The 13,003-nt window shown below is 36.0% G+C and overlaps 2 protein-coding genes, 1 long non-coding RNA gene and 1 pseudogene across 4 annotated transcripts; 2 read left to right on the top strand and 2 right to left on the bottom strand.

The window, feature by feature from the left end:
- On the top strand, positions 523-1,898 carry LOC107617106 (annotated as a pseudogene).
- Positions 2,396-5,133, bottom strand: LOC110266746. Its single transcript, XM_021111738.1, has 6 exons — positions 4,986-5,133; positions 4,207-4,707; positions 3,792-4,027; positions 3,449-3,693; positions 2,708-2,808; positions 2,396-2,562 (listed from the first exon to the last, which is right to left on the bottom strand). The coding sequence occupies exons 1-6, from the start codon at positions 5,131-5,133 to the stop codon at positions 2,396-2,398; spliced, it is 1,398 nt and encodes a 465-aa protein (XP_020967397.1).
- Positions 5,602-6,589, bottom strand: LOC110266386. Its single transcript, XR_002353707.1, has 2 exons — positions 6,525-6,589; positions 5,602-6,396 (listed from the first exon to the last, which is right to left on the bottom strand). It is a non-coding gene; the product is annotated as an uncharacterized LOC110266386 (long non-coding RNA).
- On the top strand, positions 7,362-11,555 carry LOC107617451 (casein kinase 1-like protein 2). Of its 2 annotated transcripts, none has more exons than XM_021110695.1 (14): positions 7,362-7,750; positions 7,866-7,906; positions 8,243-8,312; positions 8,418-8,566; positions 8,653-8,748; positions 8,840-8,910; positions 9,203-9,264; positions 9,359-9,422; positions 9,504-9,588; positions 9,685-9,811; positions 9,908-9,990; positions 10,072-10,135; positions 10,317-10,456; positions 11,016-11,555. In XM_021110695.1, the coding sequence occupies exons 1-14, from the start codon at positions 7,675-7,677 to the stop codon at positions 11,040-11,042; spliced, it is 1,155 nt and encodes a 384-aa protein (XP_020966354.1). In that variant the 5' UTR covers positions 7,362-7,674; the 3' UTR covers positions 11,043-11,555. The 2 variants fall into 2 exon arrangements, with proteins under 2 accessions (XP_020966354.1, XP_016174696.1); XM_016319210.2 differs by having other exon boundaries at positions 10,975-11,552.

Raw genomic sequence — 13,003 nt, forward strand, 5'->3', positions numbered from 1 at the left:
AATTTTATAACTGTTTGCACATTCTTGAAAAAAACTAAACTGATTTTAATGGAATCTACTCTATTCAGTTTTTTTAAAATGAAAATTGAAAACTTTTCTTTTCAATATTTTATTATTTTATAATCTTTATGTCGATATATATATTTAAAAAACGAATATTTTAGAGAACAAAGAAAAGCAAGTAAAAGTTTATTTCTGTTAATAAAAAAACACAAATTGACTAGTTAAAACTGACTATTTTTTTGGGCTTTATTTTTTGTGGGAAAAGTATTTTTCGAACCTTGGTGGACCAAATAGAAAGATACTATTTTAATAGTGAGGATGTCATCCGTACAAAAATTTTTTAAAATTATGTATTTGACCCAAAGCCTAATCAAATTGTAAACCGATTCAATTTGGTTGGTCTGGTTGGATTGGAATGATAAGACCCGGTTTATTAGTTTTTTTTTTTTTTTGACGAAATGAATTACCTTTTCTCTTGTAATATAAATAAAAGGTAAATAAAATTCAATAATTAAGCTCAAACACAGAGTTTAAAGCTTGAAGCTTGAAGCTTGAAACTTGAAGCTTGAAGTTAGAGAGAAACGAAGAAGATAATTACATTGGATCTGATCAAATTGAATAAAAATGAGTTTGTTGAGTCCAAAAACGGAGAAGCTAGTGAAAAGGATAACCATTGTTGCAACTGTCACCGCTTCCTATTTCCTCTTGACTGCTGATTATGGCCCTCAGCCCAACTCTCTCGACTCTGTCTGTAATCTTTCTTTTTCTGTCATTCAAAAGCTTTAATCTTTACCCTTTTCTTCATCTGGTTCCTTTTCTATGTTATTGTTATTATTATGGGATAAATGCTCTAGTTTTTCTCAAACTTCTCAGTTGATTTTGTGGTTTATGGCTATTACTTATTAGTTGCAAGTTTCATGGTTACAATTTGAAATTTTTTGTCTCAAACAAAGCTCAGGTTAGCTCATCTAATTTGGTATTGGTTATTATCATATTCTATTTGGGAAACTTTGAGCAAAGGGGTGTTTTTGAGGTATTCAAATTGATATATATTGGATGAATGCTAGTTTCAATTTGAAACTTTATTCAAAATCTACTGGTGAATTGGGAGTTGGACCACCATGATTATTCTACTGGTGCATGGTTCCCTTCTCAAAAACTATTCAAATAATCAAATATCAATACTTTCATTTTTGCAAGTACATGCAATTGCTTGTGGATGAGCTGTAAAATGTTGCACTAATAACTAACTTTGTATATTAGAAACTATGGCCTTGCAATAGAGATAAGTATGTGTCTTTTGTAGTTAGAATGCTATTTCTAGAACATCTTTTCTGGTTGTATTCTGAAAATTAATTTCTTCATTTGAGTCACTTTTTTAAGTATCGCTGAATAAACCTTGTTAATAGAGTGCATAGTTTGAGCCCTTAATACTTATGTGTTTCACTGGCAAGAGTGCCTGAATGTCAATCCATTAATCTACTACAATTGGATTTTCAAAACCCAAAAGCTTCAGAAAATGTTCGATTTACAGTTTTTATTAAGAGCATCTGTTAGTCTTATTATTTAAGTTTATGTTATCTTAATGGCAGGTTAAGAAGCAAATACTTTTAGCTCAGAGTACCATGAAGGAGTACATTTTCGGATCAAAGAGAGTCTCAAGAAAATCACCTGGCGAAATTGAACAACGGCAAGGAGAATCCATGAACTTATCTTCATACTATGATCATAAACATTTGATTCATCTTGTTGAGTTAAGGTTTTCTTTTTAGCCATTTGCATCTGTAAATTAATGTTGTCTAATAGAATGATTTAATGACAAGAAATGTTCGTTATACTCATTTTACATGAGAAAGTGTGCCGACTCAAGTTCAGTACTAATGGCATAAATGGCATAAATATTTTGTTTATCTTTTGTTAACTTTTCTCTCCTTTTATTTGGATCATGTGGTCTATTATATAAAATGAAGCATTCACAAGTGTATATCTTCGTTATGAACCAACCTTCATATTGTGTAAAGTGAGCAAAAAACTCTCATCATTATTGAATGAACAGCATATTTAACATTATGACACCTTAAGTATGATGAAGAAAGGGAAAACAAATTTACTGCAAAAAAATATTAGATATGTACTCTTCACCTATAATAATCGTTTTTTTTTTTTTTGAAAACTAAAGAGCTCAACACACTAGGTGGAGCAAACAGCGTCAAACAAACAAAAAAGAACAACAACTCCAAAGAAAAACAACAATCAAAGAAAAAGATTCGCGTGTCATCTCTGGCATAGCCATCAACAACACTAGAACTGGGCACCACTCCACTCCTTGCAGCTGAGCATGGTGTCGCGGATAATATCTTCTACGCCTTTGGTTTGATTCTAAAAAATTCTCCTATTCCTCTCCATCCAAATGTGCCAGATGATCGCATAGAAGCACCTCAGACGCTGCTTTTAAATCTCTTTTCCATGCAGTTCCTCTGTCCAGCTTAGAAAATGGTCCTTCAACACCCTCGGACAAGACCAAAGCCGGCCAAAGGCAGCTACCCAAGCACTCCACACCTGCCAAGCAAATTCACAGCCAAAAAACAAGTGATCGACATGCTCAACATCCTTAGTGCATAAAATACAACTCATATCATCCTGGCTGATAATCCTGAACCGACTCAACCGCTCCTTAGTATTCACCCTGCCTACTAGTACAAACCAAGCAAACAGCTCCACTCTTGGTGGAACCAACCCTTTCCAGATAGTGTTCGTGAAGCTGTAGCTGGTGACATCCTCGGATAGCATTCCTTCTTGTAGCACCTGCACAAATGAGTTAGTCGAAAAGATGCCAAGTCTATCAAATTTCCACACAACCCTATCCTCTCTAGTAGTCACTAGCCTGACAGGTCTCAAAGTCTCATGTAGCTGACTCAGAAAGTCTAGCTCTCACTGGAATAGCTCACGCCTCCATTGGAAGTTCCAAACCCACTCTAGCCCATCCCAAAACCCACAATCCCCAATGACCGAATCACATTGGTTTGAAACAGAGAAGAGCCTAGGGAACCGATCTTTCAAGGATCCACAATGTAACCAAACATCCTCCTAAAACCGAGTCCTTCGTCCATCACCAATTTCCATAGCCAGTCCTGTGATCATCTTATCCCTGAGTTGTTGCTCCTTAATTTGCAAATGGCAAATATCCTTCCATGGGCCTCCTCCCGTAGGCAACACTTGAGTGGACAGTAACTCATTCGGTCTCAAATTATTACAGGAACAAACCACCTTCTTCCAAAGCGGACACTCATTCTTAGCAAAGCGCCACCACCATTTAAACAACAAGGCAGTGTTATAAAGCATAGCATCTCCGACTCCCAACCCGCCTAGCTTTTTCAGGGCCTGTACCAATTCCTATTTCACCAAGGCCATGCCATTCCTCCCATCCTCCTTACTCCAAAGAAACCTTCTCTGTAAGGAAATCAACTTCTCAGCAACTGCCTTCGGCATCTTATAGAGGCTCAAATAATACACTAAAAGGCTATTCAAGACTGATTTGATGAGCACCAACTTTTCCGCTTTGCTTAGCACCTTTGCCTTCCAAAGGCTTAGTTTCTCTTCCACTTTATCAATGATGGGCTTCCAGGTCTTAACTAGCCTCGGATTAGCTCCTAAGGGAACTCCAAGGTACTTCACAGGGAGGGTATCCTCCTTACAACCCCACAGCAAACACATACGGTGCACCACTGTTCTTTACAATTGATAGGAATTAAGCTGGACTTGTCGAAATTAATACTGAGCTCTGACACCAACTCAAACCATCGCAGGAGCCGCTTGTAGTTCTTCATTGTCTCGTCTTCAGGGGGACAAAACAAAATTGTATCATCAGCAAACTGGAGGTGTGATAGCTCCACACTGTCCCGACTAACCACCAAAGGCAAGATACGTCCATTCCTAACTGCCTCACCAACCATTCTATGCAAAACATCCACAACCAACACAAAAAGAAACGGAGAGAGTGGGTCACCTTGTCTCAAACCCCTTTCTATTTTAAATGGTTTAGAAGGCGATCCATTAATCAGGACTGACATAGAAGCTGTGGTCACGCACTCCATAATTCACGCCCTCCACCTGCACCCAAACCCCATTTTTTTTGCAGCACAAAATCCACAAAGCTCCACTTGACTCTGTCATACGCTTTTTGGAAATTTAGCTTGATAATACCTGCCTCCTTTTTTCTCCTTTTAAGCCAGTGTACCGTCTCACACGCTATGAGAGCCCCATCATGAATATTCCTACCCTTGACGAAGGCGCTCTGAGTCTCCCCTACCAGCTTTGGCATCACTGCTCTCATTCTCCTCACTAAAACCTTCGAAATAACCTTGTACACACATCCAACCATACTAATAGGTCTGAGGTCTTTAATCTCTTTCGCGCCAATGAACTTAGGGGCCAGCGCCACCCATGTAATGTTGGAATCTGCTGGTAACCTTGATGTCTGAAAGAACTCCACCACCGCGGCCATAAAATCAGCCACAATCTCACCCCAGCACCTCTTAATGAAGTTCATGTTGTACCCATCACAGTCTGGCGCCTTCGACGACTCACAATCCCATACTGCCTCTTTAATTTCCTCAGCCGATGGTATCACCTCCAAGGTTGCAGATTCTTCCTCAGTTATCCTTTCTACAGACCATCCCTGAACCCCAACATCGGAGAGCTCTCCTGATGATACAGCTCTTTATAAAACTCTTTAATCGCTAATTTGATCTTAGCTTGGTTCCTTACTAGTCTGCCATTGACTACCAGAGCATCAATTCGATTATTTCTCCGTCGTGCTGATGCTATATGGTGGAAGTACCTTATGTTTCTGTCCATATCCTTTGCTTGCCTAGACCGAGACATTTGTTTCCAGTGTATTTCTTTCCTTTCATACCACCTCTCACAGCATGTAACTAGCGCCTTCCTCCTAGCCTCAATAGTTCCATCATACACTCCATTACCTGCCATATCATCCACCTTTTTAATCTCTTCCTCAAACTTCGCGATCTTCTTATCCATGTCACCAAAGTTTTCCTTATGCCATCTTCCCAAAGGCCCCTTAATGCCTTCAATTTCTAAGAGAAATCCATCGCCCCTAAACTTCTCCATTCCTCATTGACCATTCTAAGAAAACCTTCGTGTGTAAACCACGAATCAAGACTTCGAAAAGGCCTAGGCTCTCCCATCATCCTCTTATCTTCGTGTGTACTCTTCACCTGTAATTGTAATAGTTGTTAAAATATCATTTATGTTTTATACTCTCTACTCTTTTTCTCTACAACCAACATATTATTATTTTTTCTCCAATTCCTTTCATCAAGTAAAAGATAAAAAGAAAAAATATTTTTACTTTCTTCATCCAAGTAACGAGATTATAGGTATTTTTATTCCATTTTTTACTTCTCATCCAACCTTTTTTTTTTCATTCAATCAAAAGCGTCGATGTCACAAGATTCAAGGCACCAACAAATGAACACAATATCTTGGCATTCTAACAAAAAAAATGAAAATACAAGGCCATGATCAACAAAGCTATTCACTTTTCACACTTTCAACCTTTTATAAAATGAAAAAAAATGAAAAATTTTGCCAGAAATAAGGAGCCATGCTTCAATGAATCAAATCATAAACTAAATTGAACATCCTAACCAGCCCAACAAAAAAGGGGAAGGGGTGTGTCATAACCAACACTCATCTAATCCAATCACTGTTCCTTAAAGTATTAGTCTTAAAAAAACACATTCAACTTTGTTGTTGTGGATCTATGGTGTAATTCAAAGATGAAATCTTTGTAATAATTAATCTTGTGGGGGTGGTGGTTGTCATCATCATCATGCAGAACATAAATCAGCAAGAAAGGTTTGTATCTGTACAAAGCCTTATTCACTTTTGTTTAGCATTTGAACTCCTCTTAGATTCAAGTGTTGTAGCTTCTTTAATTGCTACTTGTGCTTCATTCTCCATTCCAAGTCCTCCAAGTACAACAGATTCAAGATAAAATGCAATGTGCCATACAGGGGAAATCATTCTTGTCTGTACTGCATCGTTCAGCGCTTCTTGATATATGTCGTTAATAAGATAACACAGACTACGTCGTGCATAGACTGTAGGAGAAACCATCGTTCCGGCATCAACGAACTGTGTATAATACAATTAAGTCACATTTAGATAAATATTGTAGTCCGAATAAACAGTTAAAAAGAATGGATTCAGAAATTCTACCAAAACTATTCCTTTATCAACAAAATATTGATGTGAAACTCTAGTTACCAGAAAGCGGGATATTCGATTAGTAGCACTGGTCCCATTAGTGTTAACACTCTTCGGTGCATGAGCAGGATCATCCTGAATCAATTCTCCCTCCTCCTCTACCTTTATCAATTAATAAGCCAGAATCAACTTAAACTATATCATATGCTTCCTCCTATGATCTATTCTAATCCTCTAATGTGCAAAAAGAACTAAATTACATGAAAATGAGAATATTATAATGTTATTACCCTGACAACCGCAGAAGAAAGTCGGCGTTTAACAGGAGGTTGACCTTCCGGTTCATTCCTGTCTCTCTGTATGTCAAATTACACTATTTAACCAAATCCCTAAACTCAGATTATAAGAAAGATAATATTTTCTGCTCTAGAAAAAAAGGGGGAGTGAGACTGACATGGGGAGGAAAGGGTTGTCGGCAAAGAGCTGAGAAGGGACCCCTTTGAAGGCTTCGAGGATCACGAAGCCGTTCTGTAATATGAGAAAATTGAACAAAAAGGAAGCAGAATCGATGAATGAATCGGAGAGAATGGAAGTAGAGTGGTGTGGTAATTGGCGAGAGAGTAATGAGTGACCTCGCGTTGTTGGCGGAGAAGCTTATTGATCTCATTGCGGAACTGCTCCTTCGACTTCTCCACCGCAGTGCCTGCATCAACAGTTTTTCCATGTCGCCCATTGCCTTCCGTCTGGTGTACCGTTTAACCTAGGCTTCGCCCTCACTCCAACCCAATTTAACCCTACATTTAAATTTGTCCTATATGTTAAATGGAAGTTTATTTATAAATTTTTTATTATTGTGAACCAACCCCTATATTTTTTATTAATTTTATTTATTACTTGGTCCATAAAGGACCGAAAAATACTTCTCCCACCGAAAAAAGTTCCATCTTTTTGTCAATTCTCAATATCTTTAAGGAGATTCTTTGTTGTTTTAATTTTTAGAATACTTTCTTTTTGTCAGGCTAAAATGCTTTTTTCGCATTCATTTGGGTTGTGTACTGCCCCAGAAAATAAAAAATAAAACAAGATAAAATTAAAAAAAAAAAGAAATGAATCAAATGATTGGCTGTATTGATAAATGAAATGAAAACGGGAGATTGCGTCTGCAACAGGAAGGTGAGCGCGTGACGGCGAACCTTCTCACATCTTTCACTCTTTTCTCCCTCTTTCGTCGCACACTCTTTTTTAGCTGTCCTCTTGTTTTTCCAATTTTGCCCTCAGCTCTTTTGGCATTTCTCAATTCTGTCCTCTCCCTTCTTCCACAACGACTCCATGACCTACTTCTTCAAGTCATAGAGCTCAAACTCTGTTGCTTGTGTTTCGTTTTTCTTCTCAAATTTCCCAAACCTTTTTAGGGTTTTGGTCAAAAGAGGTTGACCTTTAATGGAGCCTCGAGTTGGGAACAAGTTCCGTATCGGTCGGAAAATTGGTAGCGGATCCTTTGGAGAGATCTATCTCGGTGAGCTTTCTCTCCTCTCTTTTTTTTTTTTTTTTGTGTGCATAATTGAACTTCTAATTTCCAAATTTTCCGATTAAGTTTTTCAGATTAATTTATTTTAAAATTTTTTGTGTAGGTACTAATATTCAAACAAATGAAGAGGTTGCGATTAAGCTTGTGAGTACTCTGATCTACCTATTTTAATTTTGAAGAATAAATAGTAATAATGAAATTGGTGTTTGTAAAGTTGTAATAATTTTGTTGATGCTGAGAAAATTCCAAGAGCTGCTGAAATTAGGAGAATTGTAATGTTTTAGTGACTTTCGAAGGAATGAATATGCAGAACTAGTTTTTTTTTTTTTTCTTAAGAGTGATATATTAGAGCTATGGGGTGCTGTAGTGCATGGCAATTTAAGGTTTCTGCATATTTCTGTTGCAAAATTAAATTATTAAAGGACAAGTCATGCGTGTATGATCGAGCATGCTATTGTCTTGGTTTTCTTTCTTTTGCAGGAAAATGTCAAAACCAAGCACCCCCAGTTGCTGTATGAATCAAAGCTGTATAAAATACTGCAAGGAGGAAGTAATCTTCTATCATACTGAAATTTTGTTTTTACTTTGGAGATCTTTGCTTTTCATTGACTTCATGTTAATCACTCGGCTTAAACTATTTTTGGTTTGTTGGCAGCTGGGATCCCAAATGTGAAATGGTATGGCGTAGAAGGAGAGTACAATGTGCTTGTGATGGATTTACTGGGCCCTAGTCTTGAGGATTTATTCAATTTCTGTAGTCGGAAATTGTCTCTCAAAACTGTTCTCATGCTTGCTGATCAGATGGTAGGTTTTACCTTATTAAGTCGACATCCTTCTAATTTACTTTCACTTATTTTATTAAAAATGGCATAATCTTGAATTATTTGCAGATAAATCGAGTTGAATTTGTTCATTCAAAATCATTTTTGCATCGGGATATCAAGCCAGACAATTTCCTCATGGGTTTAGGGAGGCGTGCGAATCAAGTATTAGTTTAATTCTTCATGTTTTAGAAAAAAGGGAAATTCTTCCATATAGTATATTGATGTATCCTCTTCATATTTTCCTTTTCTGTAGGTGTATATCATTGACTTTGGTCTTGCTAAGAAATACAGGGACACTTCTACACATCAGCATATTCCTTACAGGTCTCCTTTTCTACAATCATTCTTACTTATTATTTATTTTATTTGATTTTATGTACCATGGTTAGAAGGTTCAACATGAAATTATTTTGGATTTTTGGAATTCTAGAATGATCTTTTATTATGGGAAAACCGATATCTGAAATGTTAAGATATTGCTGCTCGTGACGGACTGACTATTTAATTGTTGAGATTTATGGTGACAGAGTAGCACATAAATCTATAAATAATGGCTGTTTGCTGTCAACATTCTTGTGTGGTTTCTATGAATTTGACTTGCTTGTTTGCTCTGCAGAGAGAATAAGAATTTGACAGGAACGGCTAGGTATGCTAGCATGAATACTCATCTTGGAATTGGTATGCCCTTAAATGTCTCTCTTGTTCAAAACCCTTTGATTATTTTTTATTGAGCCATGGATCTGACCTGAAATATTATTTTATGCTTGAATAGAGCAAAGCCGCAGGGATGATTTAGAGTCACTTGGATATGTACTTATGTATTTTTTAAGAGGAAGGTAATTTGTTTCCCACCATTCTTATTTTGTATTTCTCATATTTCGTTATCACCTATAATCTTTTATTTGGTATTTCTGCAGTCTGCCTTGGCAGGGACTAAAAGCAGGAAATAAGAAACAGAAATATGAAAAAATCAGTGAGAAGAAAGTTTCTACTTCAATTGAGGTATTACTATGTGACTAAAAAAATTGTTTTCTTTCATAGTATCTATATTCTTTCTATTTTAAAATTGTAACTGATTATGCTTTGCTTGCTGGTCAGTCTCTCTGTCGTGGCTATCCCTCAGAATTTGCGTCATACTTCCATTACTGCCGGTCACTTAGGTTTGATGATAAACCAGATTACGCTTATTTGAAGAGACTTTTTCGTGACCTTTTCATTCGTGAAGGTTTGAACCTTGTTTTCCTTTTTATATTTCAATCTTTGGTGTACTACTAGAATACTAAGTGTCTATCTTAATATGCAATTTCTCCTCTTGCTCCAGGATTCCAGTTTGATTATGTGTTCGATTGGACCATATTGAAATATCAACAATCTCAAGTTGCCACTCCTCCTGCCCGTGCTGTGGTAAGTGACATTGTGCTATCAGGTGGTGTTAACTTTCTGATTGTTGAGATTGGATTATTTCATTGGAAGTGACTCTTGCAGGTTCCTGCTGCTGGACCAAGTTCTGGCATGCCATCAGCTGTTTTGAATGCTGATGGCCAGTCAGGTATACTTTTCTTTTCGCTTTACATCTCTCATCCATCATTTTCTCTACCTTGATTGAGGCATTTATAGTCAGTCATATTGAAGAGTGCTTTCATAGGATTCAGTGATCCCCTGGTTGTTCTGTTATATATTATTTTCCTGTTAATTTTGATGTTCAACTCACCTTCTGTCATTTTGTGTAGGTGAAGATGGTAGGCGAATTGGTTGGTCTTCATCAGATCCTACCCGTAGAAGACACTCTGGACCTGTTGCTAATGATGGAATCTTATCTAGACAAAAAGCCCAACTTATAAATGACTCGACTGGATCTAAAGATGCTATGGTGCGACTATATATTTTGGGTCAATTTATGTTTGTTATATTTTGCATGTTTCACTTGGAAAGTTCCAAGATGATGGTCTGTTTACGCATAAGTTTCATATTTTTCTCTTCCCCATTATTATGCATCCCTAAATATTTAGTCCATGCTAAATAAATAGATAATATTCTAAAATTGATAGAGATACTCACTATTGAAGTAACATTAAATCTAAATATGAGGAAATATAGTAAAAATCATTGGCAGAAAGTAACAAAATCGGTTCCTTGACTCACGTATTCAAACCAGCATGAAGAGTTTGTAGTTTTGAATATTCATGTGATGTATGATCTCTTCGCAAATAGAATGAAAGTGGTCTATGTGCAGTAGCTGTTCCTGATTTACTTTGTGATTGCCTTATTTGGTATATCTTTTCTTATTATTACAAAATGAAAGTTCCTACTGATTAAGGTCAACAGGGTATGTCTATATTGTGGCTAGTTTCCATGTTGTTTATGAAATTTTATTCATGTTTTTTGCAGTTGCCAAGTTCTAATTTCTTCCTCTCAAGTGGATCTAACAGGCGAGGTGCTGTATCCAGCAGCCGTGATGCGCTCGTTGGCGGTGAGACAGAGCCCTCTCGTCCCCTCACCATGGAATCTACTCAAGGTGCAATTCGAAAAATGTCCGGCCCTCAAAGAAGTTCACCCATCACATCATCTGAGCTCAACCGACCAGCCTCTGGCAGAAATCCAGCAAACGGAAAGAATTTGGAGTCCACTGTTAAAGGCATAGAAAGCCTGCATTTCAATGATGAGAGGGCACAGTATTAGGAGTTGCCACTCTTCGATTACCCTTTGTAAATTCTGAAAAACTTCTATACTCTTTCGCACAAACTACGGAAGTGAGTGTTATCTTTGCATTGTGTTGAAGAAAAGCAGCAAACAAATTGGAAATAATCCGGTAAGTATAAAATAAATATATCTTTAGGTAGTTTCCTTGACAAAAACTAGCCTCGTAAAAGGGCTTCTGTTCATACAATTTGTGATGTACCAAAAAATGTCTACTTTTTACTCTTAATATCGATATCTCTATCTAAATCTTTCATAATATTTTGTGATTTTGTCATGTTTCATGTGACATTGATTATTACTCTTGCTTTCTTTTCTTTTTTGTTTTCATCTCTTTTTCCCGGTAATAAGTTGTGTTTTTTTTTTTCTTTCATTATTTGTGGATAAAAATTTTAGGTGTAGATTATGTAGTAGTAACGACTCTTGTTTTCTGCCCTCTTTTGATACATTGATACCTTTTACCCTGGCTGGTAAAGCCTGTAATTTCATAGCTACTCTCCATGCACCCTAAATTTTAACTAAAGAAAGCACAAACAAATACTTTGTATAGTTATTATGTCTTGAATGCGGAATTGATATATATTTCTCCATCATTAAATAGGACGTAAGGGTAAGACTTTGACTCATCTTATCTGAACTCATCTCTCCATTCATGTTATGGTCTCTTATATTTCCTAAAAGGAATCACTTCTAAGATTTGAATCCATCCAAGACTATTGATGATGAGATTATATATTTTCTATCTTAACGAATTTTACATTAATTTTTTTTTTTTATGTATTAACAATAACATTCAAATTTATCGACTAGTAAGAAATACATTGAATATGAGTATCACAACTAAGATGATAAAGGATGGATGCCTGATGAAACATTTAGAGTAGTCTATTAAATAATAGCTGCTGCTGGCACAGTGGGAAACGGCCGTGCATTTTACTATTTTAGGGAGAATCATGTTCAAATAATGATTCCAATACTTCAAAAAAAAAAAAATTGAGTAAAGTGAGAATTAGGTTTCTAAATATTTTGACTTTAAACTAATTAGTTCTTAAAGAGAAAAGTTACCAATTTGATTATCTAGGATAGCAAACGGTCGACACAAGATGTTCTTCTATCAATTTATCAACTAAAACTTAACGGTGATAATTATATGTACTGTTAATTATTCTGACGTGTATATCTATGAAAGATAGTCCTGTAGATAACAATTTTTGAAGTGAAATTTTATTTGTTTTGATAGGATTTGTGATAAATAGAGAGAAAATGATAAATGGTATATGAAAACTCAAAAGATAATAAAGGCTTCACTGTCCAAAACTACATCGACATTCGACAGTAACAAGACATGTAATACTATAAATAACGAAATACATAAAAAATTCTGTTTTGTTTCACATTATTCATTAACAGGAAGACATACATGTCTACCGTTTGTTATCTTAGAGGACTTAATTGGTATTTTTTTTTTCTTCAAGGACTAATAAGTCTAAAGTCAACATTTTCAAAAATCTAATAGTCACTTTACTCAAAAAATAAAAATAAAATATAAAAGCTAATTCCATCTTACTATATTGAGCATTGACAGCCTAGTTTGTTATACATGATGTGCGAATTCAGCATATAAGATAGAAACATATTCGATTTATTTACTTATTTAGTAAGTTGATACTTACTGAATGCATTTTAAAACACTTTTGCCACTTTACTTAACATTCAATAA

This window comes from Arachis ipaensis, chromosome B09 (genome assembly GCF_000816755.2).
Source record: "Arachis ipaensis cultivar K30076 chromosome B09, Araip1.1, whole genome shotgun sequence".
Classification (NCBI taxonomy): domain Eukaryota; kingdom Viridiplantae; phylum Streptophyta; class Magnoliopsida; order Fabales; family Fabaceae; genus Arachis; species Arachis ipaensis.

Coding starts and splice junctions, on each gene's coding strand:
- LOC110266746 (XM_021111738.1), bottom strand. CDS start 5,133: ATGGAGAAGTTTAGGGGCGATGGATTTCTCTTAGAAATTGAAGGCATT. Junction 4,708..4,985: donor AAAGGTGGATGATATGGCAG/GTAATGGAGTGT, acceptor CTGTATCATCAG/GAGAGCTCTCCGATGTTGGG. Junction 4,028..4,206: donor AAGGAGAAAAAAGGAGGCAG/GTATTATCAAGC, acceptor CATTTAAAATAG/AAAGGGGTTTGAGACAAGGT.
- LOC107617451 (XM_016319210.2), top strand. CDS start 7,675: ATGGAGCCTCGAGTTGGGAACAAGTTCCGTATCGGTCGGAAAATTGGT. Junction 8,567..8,652: donor TCATGCTTGCTGATCAGATG/GTAGGTTTTACC, acceptor AATTATTTGCAG/ATAAATCGAGTTGAATTTGT. Junction 9,589..9,684: donor AAGTTTCTACTTCAATTGAG/GTATTACTATGT, acceptor CTTGCTGGTCAG/TCTCTCTGTCGTGGCTATCC.